The sequence below is a fragment of the Manis javanica genome, chromosome 14, assembly GCF_040802235.1.
Source record: "Manis javanica isolate MJ-LG chromosome 14, MJ_LKY, whole genome shotgun sequence".
Lineage (NCBI taxonomy): Eukaryota > Metazoa > Chordata > Mammalia > Pholidota > Manidae > Manis > Manis javanica.
In genome coordinates, this window is record NC_133169.1 from 9789663 (window position 1) to 9808868 (window position 19206).

At 54.0% G+C, this 19206-nt stretch overlaps 1 protein-coding gene across 3 annotated transcripts in view; it reads left to right on the plus strand.

The window, feature by feature from the left end:
* IQGAP3 (IQ motif containing GTPase activating protein 3) overlaps positions 1-19206 on the plus strand; it is a 39421-nt gene that overhangs the window by 18204 nt on the left and 2011 nt on the right. For 2 of the 3 annotated variants that reach the window (XM_073221400.1, XM_073221401.1), the window contains exons 14-36: positions 279-400; positions 483-646; positions 1930-2020; positions 2883-3050; positions 3135-3274; positions 3383-3553; positions 6551-6634; positions 6799-6870; positions 6966-7035; positions 8857-9065; positions 9941-10093; positions 10315-10565; positions 10899-11123; positions 11927-12067; positions 13473-13557; positions 13989-14221; positions 14563-14695; positions 14809-14911; positions 15554-15680; positions 16739-16826; positions 17702-17914; positions 18369-18535; positions 18841-18942. In XM_073221400.1, the coding sequence (XP_073077501.1) occupies positions 279-400; positions 483-646; positions 1930-2020; positions 2883-3050; positions 3135-3274; positions 3383-3553; positions 6551-6634; positions 6799-6870; positions 6966-7035; positions 8857-9065; positions 9941-10093; positions 10315-10565; positions 10899-11123; positions 11927-12067; positions 13473-13557; positions 13989-14221; positions 14563-14695; positions 14809-14911; positions 15554-15680; positions 16739-16826; positions 17702-17914; positions 18369-18535; positions 18841-18942 (3312 nt within the window). The remainder of the gene's footprint in view (positions 1-278; positions 401-482; positions 647-1929; positions 2021-2882; positions 3051-3134; positions 3275-3382; positions 3554-6550; positions 6635-6798; positions 6871-6965; positions 7036-8856; positions 9066-9940; positions 10094-10314; positions 10566-10898; positions 11124-11926; positions 12068-13472; positions 13558-13988; positions 14222-14562; positions 14696-14808; positions 14912-15553; positions 15681-16738; positions 16827-17701; positions 17915-18368; positions 18536-18840; positions 18943-19206) is intronic. The other variant, XM_017639790.3, reaches the window with a different exon arrangement.

Below are 19206 nucleotides of genomic sequence, written 5' to 3' on the forward strand. Positions count from 1 at the left end.
TCATTAGAATATGGTGTCTCAGGCCATGCGATGAGATCACCTAGGATGTGAGTGTAAAGAGAGAAGCAGTCTGAAGACAGGCTTGGGGTACTCCAATGTTAGAGGTCAGGGAGGACCAAGCAGAGGAGGCTGAGAAAGAACAACCTATGAGGTTGGAAGAGACCCAAGAGAACGTAATGTCCTGGAGGCCAAGTGAGTGTAGCGGTTCAGGATGTCCCTTGACTTCTGGCTGACAATGCACACGCTGCTCATGTCATTCTCTCTCACCCTGCTGCCAGTTACTTTGATGCTCTGGTGAAGTTGCGACAGGTACGTGGAGTGAATGGGGCCGCCTTGAGCTGGAACGACCTGCAGGCCACCGTGAGCCAGGTCAACGACCAGGTCCAGGAAGAGACCGATCGTGAGTGGAGTCCAGGGCTGGGGGAAGATGGCCCACTTTGGGCAGTCTGGGCTCTCTGCCCACCTAGATCTCTCTTTCCCAGAGGTCCTTGCAGTCAGCCTTATCAACGAGGCTCTGGAACAGGGTAGCCCTGAGAAGACCTTGTCGGCCCTTCTGCTTCCCTCAGCTGGCCTAGACGACATCAGCCTTCCTGTTGCCCCTCGATACCATCTCCTCCTTGTGGCAGCCAAAAGACAGAAGGCTCAGGTGACGTTTGGGCTGGTTGGGTTGGTCACCAGAGCAGGAGGAACGTCCCGCTTGGACAGAGCTGCGCCTACTCTGCACCCCGCGAGAGCCCTGGTCTGATGGACGCAGTCCCTTCTGGGGGCGGATGGATGGCAGGAGGTTCTGATCTGGCCAGGGCGCTGGGCAGAGCTCTAGCTGCCAGCATGAAGAGAACAAGCCTGGGGGCGAGAGAACTCGAGCTGAATTTCCTGCTCTAACACTTGGTGACCACGTGGTCTCCAGCAAATCCCTGATGTCTCTTAGCTCTACTTATTCATCCATAAAATACCACATGCCCTGGTTCCTACCTACCTCCTGTAAAAATCACATGAGTTGAAGAATGTAGCAGGATTTTGAAGCTCTAATGCCCAGAGCATGTGGCGTATGGGAAGTGCTGAGGGCTAGGCCTCCTGTGCCAGACTATTGGAGTTTGCATCCGTGTTCCTTACCCTTTCTGTGCCAGTTTACTCCAAACGTGTGATAATAATGAACTTACCTCAGAGTTACAGGGTTTAAATGAGATAATATCGCAGTAGTATTAGCTAATGCTGATTGAGTTCCCACTCTGTGCCAAGCATTGTTTTATGTGCTTTACAAGTATTGCTTCAGTGCTTTAGAGCACTGCCTGGAACATAGTACTCAATAAAATGTTAGTTTAGAAAGTCCACTCTTTGGTGAGGAGGGTTGGGAGGGAGTAGAGTCTTGGGTTCGGGTTGGATGAGGCAAGAGAGGCAACAAGGCTGACATCGTGGCAGACTTGACCTGTTGTCACTTGACCTGTGATCACATGTAGTCTTCCCACTACCTTACATGGTAGAGGAATATAGATCAGGTGGGACGGTGAAGGTCAGGATCAGGATCTGCCTGAGGGGTGTGGGTTGAGGCTTAAGGAACTGGGGAGTAGGTGCACGTAGATGGAGTCTCGGGCGTGAGCTCTCCCTGGACATGGCTGAGCACAAGGGCAAGGGAGCAGGCTGCTGAGAGGATGGAGGATGCAGAGCATTTAGGAGGTTCAGAGGTGCTGTGCTTGAGCAGAGCTGATGCCCAGGCCAGCCTGAAAGCGGGATAGGAATGAGCCCTCTGAGCTGGGAGGTAGTCCCAGAGAGCCACAGGCCGTGCCCCTGCAGAGCAGGAGGTGGGGAGTGGACATTGCTGTCCCTTGGCTGGTGATATCTGCCTGCAGTGTGGTTCCCCCCGCAGCTGGGCCTGGGGACATGGGGAGGCCAGCCTGGGCTCTCATCTTTTCCCGTCTCTCAACTCATCAGGTAACAGGGGATCCTGGCGCAGTGCTGTGGCTGGAAGAGATCCGCCAGGAAGTGGGTAGAGCCAACGAGGACACCAGCACAGCTCAGAGAAGTAAATGCCTGGGGTGGGGGTGGGGTGTAGATGCAGGAGCGGAGGTGAGGGGGCTGGGGCAAGAAAGGAGGCGTGGGCTCCACAGAAGTCCAGGTAATCAGGTCACCTCCCATCCCCTCTCTTTCAACCTTGGTGGGAAGGCGGGCCAGAATCCAAACAGGAGGGCTGCTGCTTGGATGGTAAGATGGATTTCTTAGCAGTCAGCTGGGCAGGAAATTCTCAGGGGTTGACAGCCCGTAATCCACCCACCTCCTCCCTCTGTGCCTTCCTGTGGCACTTACCCCGCAACGGCAGTGTGTGCAGCCAGGTGGTGGCCAAAAATCCATCCCGTCTGCTGCTAGTAGCTTGAATTTGGGTTCTAACAGTACTGGCTAAGGAATGTTTAGTGTTGGCGGTGGAGAAGAGGGCTTGGCTTTGAGGAAAAGCAGGCCGGATCTCTTCAGATAGAGCCTGGTGCTTGGCCAGAGTGCTTACGGTGTTAGTTCTCAGTTCTGGAGTCCCCCTGGCCATCTTCTGAGTGACTGGAAGGCAGGTGCCACACTTCTTAGACTTTATTCTCCTGCTAAAAAACTGTCCTGGGGTGGGGTCTCTGCCCAGCTGCTGCCTTTGAGCTTCTGTAGGAGCTGGCTCCTTGCACCAAGCCCCAGCCCAGCTGCCTGTTGCCTCCCGGGGCCTTCCTAGACTGCATAGCCGTGGGCTGCTGCTTTTCATCTGCATCCATTCTAGGATGGTCCCTGTCCCCTCCGTCAGGCAGGGTGCCTTTGTGTTCTCCACTGAGTCCCTTCCTCCCCAGTGGACAGGACAGGTCCTATGGGAGGGACTGAGGGAAGGACTGACCAGCCCCTCCTGCTGTGCCTCTCAGTGGCTCTTGGCATGGCTGCCATCAATCAGGCCATCAAGGAGGGCAAGGCAGCCCAGACGGTGCGGGTGCTACGAAACCCCTCTGTGGCCCTCCGAGGGGTGGTTCCTGACTGTGCCAACAGCTACCAGCGAGTCCTGGAAGGTGCCATGGCAAAGAAGCGGCATCCAGGTAATGGCCCTACGCTCACCCTCTGCCTGCCCCGGCAACCTCTTGCCACCCCTGAGCCTTCTCTGCTCACTTGGCTCTGCTTAGGGGATGCAGCTTTCTGGGTTCAACATGACATGAAGGATGGCACCTCCTACTACTTCCACCTGCAGACCTTCCAGGGAACCTGGGAGCGACCCCCTGGCTGCTGCCTCAATACCTCCCACCTGACTCGGGAAGAGATCCAGGTTGGCAGTGCTGTTGTGAGGGAGAGAATCGTGGATGGGGGATTCCCTGCAGAGAGGGTGCCCCCCTTCCAACCAGGGTACCACGGGCTCTCCCTCCTGCCTCCACAGTCAGCCGTCACCAAAGTCACCGCTGCCCATGACCGCCAGCAGCTCTGGAAGGCCAACATTGGCTTCGTCATCCAGCTCCAGGCCCGTCTCCGAGGCTTCCTGGTTCGGCAGAAGTTTGCCGAGCGTTCCCACTTTCTGAGAGCCTGGCTTCCAGCAATCATCAGGATCCAGGTGGCAGCCTCTGGCTTTCTAAGTCTTCAAGACCTGGGCTTTTCTGAGCTTCAGGGTTTCCTTCCTACTTCCTTTTTGCTGAGTGGAGTTGGGATGGTATGATGGCCTTTGAATAATAGTGGTTAAGAGCGTGGATTCTAGAGCCTAGACTACCTGGGTTTGAATCCCAGCTCTACCACTTATTAGCTGGGTGACCTTAACAAGTAAGTTATGCTCTGACAGTTTCCCCATCTGGAAAATAGGAGTTTGAAAAGTGTAGCACCCACCATATAAGGTTGTTAGGAGAATTAAGCAAGGCAGTATCTAAAGTGCACCTAAACAGTGGCTGGTGGATAGGCAAGAACGTGGACAAGTGCTGGTTACTATTCTCATCATCACTGTCCAGAGGGTATGAGAGCTGCTTTTAGCCTCCACATGGGGAGACTGGAACCAGATTTGGTAAGACACCAGGGTGCAGACTCCCAGAGGACTTCCTGACTAGAATAGGAGTCGTCAAGAGGTGGTAGTGCCTAAACAGAAAAGGGGTGGCCCATCTCTTAGGGAAAGAACACCTAACTTTTCTCTACAGCCAGCCCTTTCCATCTTAATTTTTCCAACCTCTGGATGGTCCACTGTAGCCTCTGAGATGGACCCACAAATAATTGGGACACACAGCCAGCTGGGAAGCTAAGCTTCCGGCCCAGGCACTTTACAAGCCAGGGATGATGGGCGCTGAGCAAACAGAGGCCTTCCCAGGTAGATGTGACCTGGAGGGTCTCATGGAGATGCTGGCATTGTAAAGACACTTTATTTAATAAACATCTCTGAATGCCCAGTATCTGCACAGGATGCCACTTCGTGCTGGGCAGGGGTGGGAGACGGGCGTGAGACACAGATGAGCGATCACATCTCTCCCCTCATGGAAATGGGAATATAGTTGATGTTAGATGTAGGGGACACAAAGGCAACGCCAGAGAACCCCGAGAGAGACATGCACAGGCTGAGACTGTGATCTAGGACATGTGGGGTGGTAACTGAGAACTTAGGCTTCGGTGTCAGGCTGAAGGTTTCCTCCTAGTCCTAGCACTCCGGGATCCTACGACCTTGGGCACCTTACTTAGGCCCTCTCCAACATTCGTTTTCCCCCTTCATAATAATGGTATTCCTTGTATGCTGATTGTGAGGACTAAGTAGGAAATCACATGTAGCTGTTAGTGTGGTAGGCGCTCCATTGGTATAGCATCATCAGATGTTAAACTTCAGGGAACTGGTCCCAGAAGTCAATGCAGAACTGTAGCAATTAGCATTTAGTGATCTGATCATAGGAATTCTTCCCTTCTGTGCCCACACTGGAATTTCACACCAACTCTTAAGGCAGAAAAGTCCAGTGGGAGAGGGGATGAGAGAGGGCAGACTTGCTACTAATACTGGAGCTGTGTGGGCTCTGGTCTGAGTCCTGGGAGACAGGGGAAGAGAGGGGTGGCCCAGAGCTTCAGGCCACTTGTCTTCCAGATACAGGGAAGTGAGAGTGAGAAATGAGGCCGCTAGGATGTACTGGGACTAATCTCTCCTAAAAGCTCTGACCCTGACCATGACCAGAGTCCTGAATTCTGACCATTCAGATGAGAGGCATTCTCTTTAAGGACGTATCACATGTGGTGGGTAGGGGGAAGAGCAGAGAGGGGACCCCTCTGCCTTTCACCACAGCAACTGTCCAGAAGGCAAGCCAGGTAGTACCTGGAGTAGGAGAGGCATGGATGGAGCTCCCTGGCTTCCCAACTTGCAGATGGACAGCTGGTATCATGGGCCAAGCTGCCGCATTTATATCCTTTCCCAGCACAGTGATAGCTGAAGCCTTAGGGGAAAGCCTGGCTGGGGGAGCTGGGAGGGGAGCTGGCTGCAAGGGGATGCTCTTAATGCACCAAACACCAACAATGTCAGTGGTAGGGAATCATCCAGAGCCTGAACCTGGGCCCCAAAAGACAGGAAGAATTTCAGCAGGTAGAGATAGAGCTGAAGGGAGGGGGGCATAATCAAAGGTTCAGGGGCAGAAAATCATAAGGCATGTTTAGAAGAAATGGAAATGTCTGATGTGGCTAGAATAATTAAGAAAGTAGGGAACCAGTAGAAAATCAGATAGGAGTGTGGGATCAGATGGTTGAGGTCTTCTGGAAACTTTGGGGCTGAGAGAGACATAATCCAAATGGTGCTTTAGGAAAAGTATGTCACACAAGCTTTGTATAAAAGGGAAGAGGCCCCTAAGCAGGAGACCAAAACGGAAAGGAGCCATGAGATTTGAGTTTTAGAGACCAAAGGGGTTGTGATTTATGGAGGAGATGAACCGTTTGCAGCAAATCACCCAGGGGAGAGGCCATCAGACTGACAGCCGAATTACTGGAGATCTTGGAGGGAAGGTTTCCTTAGAGCTGGTGTTGGGAGCTGGGTGGTGCAGTTGCAACGAGAAGTGTAAGTTATGAGAGCATTAGTGCCCTGCTGCCCAGATGGCCACTGGCCCAGCTCTGTGCCTGTACACATTTTCCACCCAGGCGGCATGCGCCTCTCCAGACGGCATGGAGGGAGGATGGGTGTGTGATAGTGTGTGGGTGGCCTCTAGATAGCTACCCGAGTGCCTGCTTTAGTGAGGTTGGTGAACAGCTATGTGCTTTATTAATATACTTAACGCTTGTATCTTATTGTTGCATTTCTGTGAGGAGGTGTTGGTTAGCATAGGTGTGCGTGTTTGTGTAGTACACATGTGTGTGTGTGTGTGTGTGTGTGCACATATGTGTGTGCCGGGAGCAGGCATTGTGGCAGAGGGTATGGTTGGCTATGTACAATGTTTGGTCTCCCCTGTGAAGCTGAAAGTTCTTTGTGAACAAGGCCAGTTTCCCCTCCCCCATCTACTTGTCCGCTTCTCTACCCCTTTGCCCTGGAGAGCCCAAGGCAAGGCTTCTCCTGGGGCCTCTCAGGCCCCCAGGGACCAGGTGGGGTCACTTCTTTCTTTCTCCTAATGCACAGGCTCTGTGGAGGGGTTACAGACAGCGCAAGATTTACCTGAAACGGTTGCAGTATTTAGAAGCAAACTTGGATACCATAATCAAGGTAGCTACCATGATTTGAGTGGATTTCTGTCTTTCTTGAAGGACCCTCTGAGAAAATATTTTAGTCTTCTCACTTCCTCATGACCTCTGGAGATGGCTAAGTGGGTCTGGGCCTGAGGGTGGGCCCCTGAGCCTGGAGCTCTAAGGTAGTGTGTCTTCTCTCAGATTCAGGCTTGGGCCCGGATGTGGGCAGCTCGGAGGCGATACCGGAGGCGTCTGGGCTACTTCCAGAAGAACGTGAGTGTCATCCTGCTCTCCCTGTCCCCATAACCAACCTTTACCCATGATGCCAGGGCAGCCTGCGACCCTTTTCCCTTCTGTGTTCATGGCAGGTTAAGTCCATTGTGAAGATCCAGGCGTTTTTCCGAGCTAGGAAAGCCCGGGATGACTACAGGATGTTGGGTAAGCTGGCCGGTCTCCCCTCTGTGGAATATTCCCAGTAGCGGGGTATGCATCTGATTAAAGAGGTCTGTCTAGGCTGCTCTTGGCTTCTGTCCTTAAAGTCCAGAAGCCCAACTTGGAAGTACCCCTCCTTTTTGTGGAGTGGACGAGTGGTCCGTTTCCAAGTTCACCTCCAGCCCTGGGTTCCTGAAGAGGTAGTGCCCTTTCCTTTCTGGGCCTGAGGCCACAGGCCTCTCTTTGGCTGTGGGCACTTGGCCCATCTGCTTTTGGGCAGCCAGCTGCCTTCCCTCCTTATCTTTCCACAGCCTGGGCCAGTCTACTTTTTCTCTTTCTGTTATGCTAATACCATGGCTCTGGCCATCTTTATCTTCTTTTCCTTCTCTTTAAAGTTTTCCTGGAATAATTTGTTTGTCCCAGCTCTGTCTCCCAATTTTATTAGCCCATTCTCCACTCAGCGCACCACCTCTGACCAGCTGTGTGGCCCTAGGCAGTTACTTTACTTCCTTTTTGCCTCAGTTTTCACATTTATAAAGTGGACATGATAGCCCTATCTGTGGGGTTGTTAATTAAATGAGTTAATGTGTTGTATTCATCTACTCCAAGAAGCCATCAATATTGTCTTCCATTCTCCCATTCTTCACTCCTCGAAAATCCATCCTCCATGCAGCAGCCTGTCCGTGTGATCTCATCCCCCTCCTGCCAGTCCCCTGTCCACAGCTTCCAGGGCTCTCCGTGACCCAGCCTCTCTGCGCACCTCTAGCCTCACAGCCTGTGGGCCTGGCCCTCACCACCGGGGCCTTCTGCACTGTACCCAGAATGCCCCAGACAGCTGTGTTCTCTCCCTCTCACCTCCTTTTCACAGACATCAGCTTGGGCCTCACCTCCTCTGGGAAGCCTTTCTTCACTTCCCGGGGGACTTGGCTGGCCCACTTCTGTTTCCCCTGAGGTCCCTGTGCTCATTCTTCTCAAAGCACTGACCAAACTGTCATGAACTGTGGTTTATTTGTCTAATTCCATTACTGGACTGCCTGTAAGGACAGGGCCTAGTTTTATTCATCTTCTAAATCTGACTCCTTCCTTTATTACTCGCTGGGTAACCTAGGGCAAGTTACTTACCCTCTCTGTGCTATGTGATCTCATCAGTAAGTTATAGTGTACTTACTCGCAGGGTTGTTTAAAATATGTAAAGCACTTAGAACAGTTTCTGTACTACAGTAAACATTATGTTTTAGTTGTAGTTTTGTTATTATTCCTTGGACCTTAGCTCAGAGGCCTCTCTGCTTATATACCCATTCTAAAAGAGAGTCAAGGGGAATCACCATCTAACTCTGACCTCCTTATATTATAAAACCCACTGAACATTCCTTCTACCCTTGCCTCCTACCTCCCTCCGCTGCAGGAGGTTGCATGAGGGGCAGGCAGGGCTGATAGGTGAACATGAACTTGGGATGAAGGATGAGAGCAAGAGCGAGGAGTAAATCAGAATGGGGGCCCTGGGGGCTCATCAGAGAGGGCTAGCTAGAGCTCTGTCGTTGGGGTGCGAGGTCACTGGGGTAGACCCAGGTCGGGGAGAACCCAGAGGCAAGGGAAGGACAGCTCGTACCTGGTTGTAAGACAAGGAGCTCAGGGACAGGACTGGCTGGGAGGCTGCCCACTGCCCTCCAACTACATGCAGAACCAGTTAGAAAAAGACTGGAGGCTGGGGACCTGCTGGCCTCAAGCAGAATAGGGGCTGAGGGTGGGATACCCGGGGTAGGGGACTGGTGAGGAAGCCTCTGGTGAGGGCATGTCTAATCCTGACGCCTCTTCCCTTCCTGCCAGTCCATGCTCCCCACCCCCCTCTCAGCGTGGTGCGCAGATTTGCCCACCTCTTGAACCAGAGCCAGCAGGACTTCTTGGCTGAGGCAGAGCTGTTGAGGCTCCAGGAAGACGTGGTCAGAAAGATCCGGTCCAATCAGCAGCTGGAGCAGGACCTCAACCTCATGGACATCAAGATCGGCCAGCTGGTAAAGAACCGGATCACCCTGCAGGTGAGAGGCCCACTGGCCCACCCTCTCCCCCAAGTCTAGCTGCTTCTGGAGAGCTGATACTAACCATTCTCTGCTGCTAATCAAATATTTTTTTAACTGTCTGGATTTTATCACCTGACTCGGGTCCCTTTTCCAGTGGCCCTCTGTCCTAGAAATCTGTTGTGGGGAGGGAACGGGCTATGGTAGAAAGAGCACTGGACGTGGAATTGAAATGCCTGGCTCTGTTGATTCCTGGGGATGAGACTGGGCTGGCCATGTAACCTGTGAGTCTGTCTCCTCATTAGTAAAGTGGGAATAATGAGAGTGCCCACCTTGCCAGGCCAAATGTAGACATAGATATGAAAGCTTCTTAAAATGTAAATTATCATACACATAGGCAGTGATGGGGTGGGGCAGGCAGGGCTGATAGGAAGGTGAACTTGGGATGAAGGATGAGAGCAAGAGCAAGGAGTAAATCAGAATGGGGGCCCTGGGGGCTCGTCAGAGAGGGCTAGCTAGAGCTCTGTCGTTGGGGTGCGAGGTCACTGGGATAGACCCAGGTCGGGAAGAACCCAGCTGATATAGTGCTATCTCCACCTCACATTTGTACAATAGTCTAATAAGAAATCATTGCAAAGCTAATAGGCCAGATGTATCAGCCTGGCATCCCAGTTCCTTTGGGGGACTCGCCCTGTGAGAGCAGGGGTGCAGGTGGAGTCTCAGGGCAGTGGGAGGGACCCTCCTTACCCTAGAACTGGTTACCTCCCTGGGCTCCTGTCTTGCATACCTTGAACAGCAGAAAGCCCTGGATTTTCAAGGCACTGACTCTAGACCGTATGTGCTGTACTCTCTGCTGCCCTGGGCTGGTTGTACCACCCACTCCCTCACCACTGCAGGAGGTGGTTTCCCACTGCAAGAAGCTGACCAAGAAGAACAAGGAACAGTTGTCGGACATGATGGTTCTGGACAAGCAGAAGGGATTAAAGTCACTGAGCAAAGAGAAAAGGCAAAAACTAGAAGCTTACCAACACCTCTTCTACCTGCTCCAGGTGAGCCGAGGACTTTGGAAGGAGATGGCGCCACCATCCCTGAGGGTCTGGGACCTTGAGACCTTCCTGTCTATGCCTTTGCCTCCATGTAAGATGTCCTTTCCCATAATCCTAATTCCTTGACTCCAGAGAAAGAGACTGCATCCTCCTGTTTGTCTAGGATGTTTCTAGAATGTTTTTAGGACCCCTGAGAAAGTGTGACAGTGCTTTCTCCATTCCAGGTTCCCATCAGCAAAGCCTCTCTGTATGTGATCACTAACTCTCAAGGTGAATTATCAGCCACTCCTGTATTCCCCCGTTGCTTGCAGACTCAGCCCATCTACCTGGCCAAGCTGATCTTTCAGATGCCACAGAACAAAACCACCAAGTTCATGGAGTCAGTGATCTTCAGTCTATACAGCTATGCTTCCAACCGCCGCGAGGCCTATCTTCTGCTCCAGCTATTTAAGACAGCACTCCAGGAGGAAATCAAGTAGGTTTTCCAGGTGCAAAGGAATGGGAAGAGAATGGGTTAAGAGATGCCTCTGTTGGCTCCTTCACAAGGAGACACATTTTTTGAGGCTTAAGGATAGAAATGGAATCTGAAGACCTCTATTCTCTGCCTCATGTGGAGCGACTATAAGAATCTCCTAGGATAGCACGGTGGGAGGACATGGGCCGACATGTTAGCACAAAGGATACCAAACATTCCTGAGGAGGAGGGACACCAGAGCAAGCTTTGAAGAGCCAAAAATCTCAAAAAGGGAAAGCAACTATGTCCTACACAAAGGCAGGAGTCCAGCTTCAATGACCTCTTGAACCACAGGTCAAAGGTGGAGCAGCCTCAGGACATGGTGACAGGCAACCCTACGGTGGTGAGACTGGTGGTGAGATTCTACCGTAATGGGCGGGGACAGAGTGCCCTGCAGGAGATTCTGGGCAAGGTTATCCAGGATGTGCTGGAGGACAAGTTGCTCAGCGTCCACACAGACCCCGTCCACCTGTATAAGAGCTGGATCAACCAGACGGAGGCTCAGACAGGACAGCGCAGGTGAGCAGATGGGCAGAGGGAGCGCTCTCTTTGATCAGCTTGGTTGTGGGCCTCACTGGGACAGCTTGGAGGTGCTGTGAAAATGGCATATAAATGAGCATGCTGATTTATGCAAATATGATACCAGTCCTATGGGATGAAATAAGGTTGCCTTTTAGGACCCCCTCTGGTAATTAACATGGAACTGATGTAAATGACACCAGACATGGTGTGCTTAACATAGAATGAGCATGGATGAATATGCAAATGTGTGTAATTACTATGTCAGTGCTTGCAAAGGATATGTCAGATTTGCTAGGAGTTGGGATATGGACTCCTTATTGGTAGGGGTATAGATGAATATTCAGACTTACAAATGAATAGGTAAATAGATGGTGGGAGAAATTGGTTCTAGGGAAATGGAACTGCTGAGGAGAGTGGGCAGTGCTGGTGACTTCTCTGGGTGGCACACAGGCCTGAGGTCAGGGGACTGCAAGGCCCTGGCCCAGTCTTCCCTGTCAGCCCCACTGATCTCCTCCTGTTCTGCTTAGGAGTCTTTCTACAGACTCCCAAGTTCTCCGTCCCCTCTTACACTCTCCCACCCCTGTGGGTACTCCAACTCCTCCATCTTTACCTTCTCCCCATGTCACGCCAGTCCTGAATCCTTTCTCTTATTTTGGCCTTAACCCTTAAGCATGCTGGGCTGGCCTTAGCATGTGCATATGAGATCCTGTTAGTAGAAGATGTGTTTAAAGGGTAGGGCTTCATGGAGGAGAGGCCATGCAGTGGACTCTGGCTGATACCTTGTGTCTTTCTTCCGACAGCCACCTCCCCTACGATGTCACCCCAGAGCAGGCCTTGAGCCATCCTGAGGTCCAGAGACGACTGGACATCTCCCTCCGCAGCCTCCTCTCCATGACTGATAAGTTCCTTGTAGCCATCATTTCATCTGTGGACCAAATTCCGTACGTGCAATAGCCCCACCCACCAGCCTAGGCATGGGGTCTCAAGAGGGCCACAGTGGGAGAGCAGAGGAGCCCTGAAGGGAGGGGGCAGGAAGGGAAACAACGGGGGGTGCTCAGAGGGCTTCCAGGAGATGGGTAGAGAATGCTCAAAGCCTCTGCTGAAGACCTGAGTTGCAATATGGCATGCTGGTCTGTGTGTGGCCAGTCAGGACATCCCTGGAGCCAGAGAAGGGAACTGCAAGCGATTATGGGGACACAGTATAATCTGAGAGCAAATGGGGGAAAAAATAGGACTCCTCAGTCCACAAAGTCAAAATTAAAAAATACTTCAAACCAGTAAAGCACTTCATAGTTCTCTCCTTTCTGAGCATTTAACCAATAGGTGTTTTTTGAAAAGCAAATGATTGAAAATATTGATAAGGTGGGCCTCATCTAGGTCATCATTCAGATCGCTCCCTTTCAGCTGCTCGGGGCTGCATAGGCCCAGGTGGGAGTGCTGGAGAGGGGGCCCCACACGGAGCTCATGGCCCTGTTGCCAAACCTGGAGAACAATGAAAGGTTTACAGTTAGGATTCAGCAAAGGTTGTCTTAGGGCTAATAAAGGAAAATACACAATGAGCTGTAAACTTCTGTCTCAGGTACCCCAGGAGGTGGAAGTAACCTTTAAATGAATTTAATTAAATCTATAGGTGGCACATCCATAATAGAAATAATAATAAGTCTAGCATGTTTAAATAGCACTCCACCATTATGTATTACTTTCACGGATATAATTTCACCTAATCCTCACAAATGCCTGTGAGATAGAGAGGCCCAGAGATCATTCCCATTTTCCAGACCAGGGAGTAGGTTTACAAGGGCAGGGAAGGGGCCTAAGCTGACGTCTCTGGTCAGCGGTGGAGTCAGGACTGGAGCTTCTTCTCCAGTTCAGCATTCTCAGGCCCTGCCTTTAGCCCAGACCAGGTGCCTCACAACCATTCTGTGATGACAGACAAAAACGGCTGCCTCAGAGCTTCCCGGGGTTCTGGCTGTGGGGGCCGCACACCCAAGATACAGGCTAATGGTGCCTCTGTGGGGGAAGGTGGATGGCTATTGGGATCCAGGGTGTTTTCCCAGGGGAGGCTTGAGAAGGCCAAAGAAGAGACTCTTGGGTCAGCCTGGAGGCTGCATGAGAGCTTAGTGGACAGCAGGGCCCTGGTCCCGTGTACTGACAACAGGGCAGGAGGGAGACACAGGCCCGGAACGTGGAGGAAGGCAGCATGGAGTGGGCTGGGGATAGTGGAGGGCCGCTTCCTGAGCTCTGTTCTGGTCCAGCTGAGCCTACAGACCGAGGGAGGCAGGCGCTCAGCCTGGAATTCGGGTGGAGATGGGCAGCACCATAGTGCACGGATTGCTTTGTCCTCAGGTACGGGATGCGGTACGTGGCCAAGGTCCTGAAGACAACTCTGGCCGAGAAGTTCCCCAGTGCCACAGAGAATGAGGTCTATAAGGCAAGTGTTGTCTCCCCTCCCCGACTTCCTGAGCTCTCCTTTGCCCTGCTGGTGCCCGTGAACCCTCAGACTGAGACAAAAGGACAGAAAATCCTATACTATAAAAATCCAGGAAGGAAATTATTCTCTACCCTGTAAAATGATGCTGGCTCACCAGCAGGGATTCATGGGGCAGGTGGAAAGGCAACTGGGACATGAGCTAACGGAAGTGGACAACACTGGACTTGTCAGGAGATCTGGGTTCTACTCCCAGCTCTTGTTTGGGTTTGCCTTGTCACCTTTGTTGCCAGCCTGCTCTGGGTCTTTTCTCTTCCATAAAATGAACAGAGTTGGCCCAGGTGGTCCCTTCCAGCCAAGTGAGTTGGGAGAGGGGGGGTGGAGCTGTCCAGACGGACCCCAGGGCGCTTCTGGACAGTTTCTCCTGCCCTCAGGTGGTGGGGAACCTCCTGTACTACCGCTTCCTGAACCCGGCTGTCGTGGCCCCCGACGCCTTCGACATTGTGGCCATGGCAGCAGGTGGCGCCCTGGCCGCCCCGCAGCGCCATGCGCTGGGGGCTGTGGCTCAACTCCTGCAGCATGCTGCGGCTGGCAAGGCCTTCTCTGGGGAGAGCCAACATCTGCAGGTGTTGAATGACTATCTGGAAGAGACGCACCTCAAGTTCAGGTCTCGGGTCCCGGCATCTTATTTTTCCCTGTCCTCTTTTCTCTTCTTTCATGTCCAGCTTCCTCTCTCTAGACTCCATGAGGAAAAGACACCTAGAGGTGAAGCGCATAGTTAGTGGGCTGCAGGAGAGATGGTTGGAGGGACTGCCGAGCGGAGAGAAGGGAGGACTGTTGAGGAAAGCTGGCTTGGGGAGACATGAGAGAGAGGCCGGGCAGGACAAAGGTGCCAGAGCCGAGACTGGAGAGTCACAGTTGGCCTGAGTAGTCAGGGGGCGGTCTGTGGGTCACAGTGGGGGGTGCTGGCCCACCCCACTCCCTCATGTGCCCTTTCTCTGGAGATAGGAGGTTCATCTGCCGAGCCTGCCAGGTGCCGGAGCCGGAAGAGCGCTTTGCGATGGACGAGTACTCAGACATGGTGGCTGTGGCCAAACCCGTGGTGTACATCACTGTGGAGGAGCTGGTCAACACCCACAGGGTGAGGGGCTGCACCCTGGGGGGTGCCAGAAAGTCCGTGATGCAGTGCTGGGCTGGCCCTCAGAGGAGCGCCCAGCTCGGACCCTGCATCCCCTTTCTTTCTCCATCCTGCAGCTGTTGCTGGAGCACCAGGACTGTATTGCCCCTGATCACCACGACCCTTTGTGTGAGCTCCTGGAGAGCCTCGGGGAGCTGCCCACCGTCCCTGACCTCATCGGTACGTGCCACCCGTGGCAGCTGGGGCCAGCCAGGGGGCCTGAGGGAGGGAGGGACAGGCCGATGAGCGTGCCCTCTCTCAGGTTTCTGTTCAGCCCGGGATGTGGGTCAGAGAGCCAGCCATACGCTTGACCTCTTCTCTTCCTCTGGTCCTGAGATGGCCACATGGCCACAGACTGATGTGGAAAGAGGGGGCAGACAGTAGAGGGACCCTGTACCATCATGTAAATTGCCAATTAAACCATATGAGATAGACGTGGAGGGATGTGGGCATGACTGGGGTCTCAAAAGACTCTCTGGCAGGAGGGATTTTAGGAGCTGTGAAATGGGAGGAAGCCGTTAGGGGAGAAAAGGCAGGGTGAAGGTGGTGATGGGAGAGCCAGGAGCTGCAGGTGTGGGGGAGCCCAGGCCCCGTTCTCGGGGCACCCAGGCTGAGGGTGTTGGAGAGGCACATCCCCAGTAACACAAGGGTAAGCTCTGCGGGCAGCAGCCCTTCCCTTGGGGCTCAGGCTCGAGGGGACCAGGTGCCATGGGGCAGCGCGGAAAGCTTTCTGGAAGAGGGGCCCATGAAGCTGTGCATTTGCCGGGACCCCACCTGTGCGTGCGCTCGCGGACACTGGCTCTCATCCTTACCTGACCTCAGGGGAGAACATCGCTGCAGATGGTGATGTGGATCTGAGCAAGCTGGAAGTGTCCCTGACGCTCACCAACAAGTTTGAAGGGCTAGAGGCAGACACTGATGACGCCAATGTCCAGAGCCTGCTTCTGAGGTGAGTGAGGGCTGCCTCAGCCCCCTGTCAGCCTGAGCCCCTACTCAGGCTGAGAAAGTGGCCCCCCTCTGAAGCGACCTTCCCACTTTCTCCCTGGGCTCTTATCTATGAAAACGTTCTCCCTGAAGCCCAACTGCCATTCCCCTTGCTGTGGTCTCAGCATTTCCTCTGGGCAAGCTCAGCTTTGTGTTGTAGCTGAAGGCAAAGGAATTTTTAGGATATTGGCAGCAATGGATGTTTGCGTGTCATGCTGTTTACCAAATGCTTTTCAAATGCTATCATTTAACCTTAGAAACAAACTGTGAGGTGTGTGATGGTTTCCCTGCTTTACGGCCGAGGAGAGAAACTGAGCCTGAGCAGCTTGCCTAAAGTTGCACAGCCAGTCCGCGGTGAGGCTTATGGCCTATTCCCTGTCCTTGGAGCATGAGGGTCAGGAGGTGGACGTGGAGCTTTTGGCCCCCATTTCTGCAGAAGTGAGGGAGGACCCTCAGCAGAGCCAGGCTGGTCATCTGGATGGAAGAGGAGCGAAGTCGCCACCCCGGCCCCCCTGCCAGGAAGGCAGCTCCCTCTGCTCATCCTCCCTCGCAGCTAGAAAGCGAGCTGGTGTTCAGCTTTGTCCTGCCAGCAGAGGCCATATCGCAGGGCTAGGGCTGAACACACAGCCAGAGCCACCGAAAGGAAGAGGGAGGTGGGCATCAGGTGCCTGGAAAGCTCAGGAGAAGGGCCGCCTGGGCTAGGAAAGGTTTCATGGAGGAAGGACTTTCAGCCCGTGGACTCACAGATAATTTGTGGGAGGGCACAGAGGCACAGAAGGGCACAGTGTGTGCAGAACTATGGCAGTCTGTATCCCAGGCCCACAGCCCACCTCTGGGTCTCCCTCCTGGGTTCCTTTCTCCACACAGGCCGTCTCTCCCTCCTTGCTCTCTGTCCTTCCCTCCCAAGTGTCCCTGGCAGCCATGATGAGAGGCATTGTCTGCTTATTCTCAGCTCTCTGGTCAGCCCCATGTCCAGACCCCTCCCTGGGACCTCACCTCCCCTCCATCACTCCTCTCCTGCAGCACCAAGCACATGCTGGCTGACATCATGCAGTGCCACCCTGGGGACTCAGTCAAGGAGATCCTGTCCCTCTCAGCGTCCAGAGAGCAGGTGGGTAGCCAGGCTAGCTCACAACGACCTCACCCCACCAGCCCTGCTGATTCCTTCCTCTGGACCGTACCTGCAGTCTGCCCCAGGCAGATACCTGTGCTCACCAGTAATGAGAACTCAGGAGGACCAAGGCCTCTGCCCTTGACCCCCAGCCCCAGGGCCCACAGGCTGAGGATGGCAGCCCTAGCTGTGGGGAGCCTCAGACTGCAGAGTCCTGGGACTCCACCTCTCTGCCTATTGCCCACTGAAGCACGAGTGAGCTCTGCAGGGACACCAGCCCCTGATGTCAGTGCTGGACATTGTGGGGGGTTGGGGGGCCAGGTTGCTGAGACGCAGTCTGGAAAGGCTCCCTGAAGAGCACAGAAGGACTGGCGTGCAGCTGCGGGGCGGGCTGCCTAAAGGCCTGCAGGCAGGAGGAAGTGGCAGGGGGGTGGGTGGGGGGCCTGGGTAAGTTGGATCAGCTAAAGTGAAGACTAAGTCAGGGACTTCCCAGAGACAAGGTGGGGACAGCCAGTAGAGGCTTGTCCCAAAACACAGGACAGGAGGGAAATGCCCCCAAATACACTGAAGTCATCCCAAAGCCCTGTTGTTATAAAGTCTAGCTCCAGAATCCTCTGTGCTATAGCTCTGTTTGCGTCTCCCTTGGACCACTTCCCCCCGTGGTGATCCATGAGGCCTCTCCGTGTCTGTGATGTTACACTCTGGTGTTCATGGGCCACCCCACTCCCCTGGGGGGACTCTCCTGGTGGTACTTGGAATGCCCAGGCTTCCCCTGGGGGCTGGTGCCCCTGGGGGCTGGTGCCCCTGGGGGCTGCCCTGGCTTGGGGGCAGAGTGGGAGAGCCTGGTAAGTCCCTCTAGCATCTCTGTCCCCCAGGAAGCAGCCCACGAGCGGATGATGGGCCGACGCCAGGCCTGTGAGGCTCAAACGCCAGGGCCACTGCGACGACACCGCTCGCTGACAGCTCACTCGCTCCTGCCGCTGGCAGAGAAGCAGCGGCGTGTCCTGCGGAACTTGCGCCGCCTCGAGGGCCTGGGGCTGGTCAGTGCCAGCGACGGCTACCAGGGGCTGGTGGATGAACTGGCCAAGGTAACAGCCTAGGCCTGGGATCCTTGTGCACGTGCGTGTGTACGTGCATACCAATGCGTAGTGTTGATACCTCAAGGGCAGACCTCTCCCTGGTAGGTGCCCACCCAGACTGTCACCAGCCAGGGAAGACCAAGAGACCTCTAAAGGGTCCTCTTTGAAGGAAAGTTCTTAAAATTAGTCAGGAAAGGGGGTGTTCTTGCAGCCCTCTTTTACTAAAATACAAGGAGTCTTAAAAGAGCTACTCCTCGCTGGGAGAGAGACCCAGAGAAATGCTTCGAGGGTTCGGGACAGAACCCTTGAGATCGCTCTCCTCCTAAAAGAAGCCTTGAAGTCTTCCTCTTCCTATTTTGCCTGAAGGTCCTCACAGTGAGTTGCTCTGGGCCCTAGTTAGGCCCCGAGGCTCTCCTGTCAGGAAGGACAAACTCACCCCCTCCCTCGGTTCCCCAAACCCCAGGATATCCGCCACCAGCGCAGGCACCGGCAGCGGCGGAAGGCGGAGCTGGTGAAGCTCCAGGCCACGCTCCAGGGCCTGGGCGCCAAGACCACCTTCTATGAGGAGCAGGGCGACTACTACAGCCAGTACATCCAGGCCTGCCTGGACCACCTGGCCCCCAGCTCCAGGTAGGTGCCCCCTTCCAGCACTCCGAGGGTTTCCTGTGACCCCTCGCCCGGCCTGTGTGGACCTTGCCCCATTGTCTACCAGCTTTGAAAAGGACATGTCACCCAGCACAGCGGGGTCCCTTCCAAACCGTGCTTTGAGTCTCCCTTGCGAAGTCTTACACTCAAGGGCAGCCCCACTCTTGTCTCCCATCAGTGAGAAGTCTTCCTCGGGCTCTGATTTCCTTCCTGCCGGCCGCAGAGAGAGCTAGTGTCTTTGCCGTGGAAGGGCTTGTTGGGTGAATTCTCTGGGACTTTTTTTAAACCAGGAGTTCTGGAAAAGGGAAGAAGCAGCCATCTCTTCATTACACTGCTGCCCAGCTCCTGGAGAAGGGCGTCTTGCTGGAGATCGAAGATCTTCCCACTTCTCAGTATGTGTCTCTGGAAAGCAGAATGTCAGACCCTCCCTGTGCCCTAACCTGGGGGTGGACCTCCCGGCCACGCACCCAGTGGAAGGGAAGCAGGAACATGGTCCTCACCTTGAAGGAGCTGTTAGATTGATGGGGAAGACAGGACACCTCCAGACAGAAAGTTAAGGGAGTGGATGTGGTCTGGCACAGTTCTAGACCCACCAAGGTAGAGGATGCAGGAAAGCTTCCTGGAGGAGACAGCAGCTCCTCTGGGCCAGGCAGGTG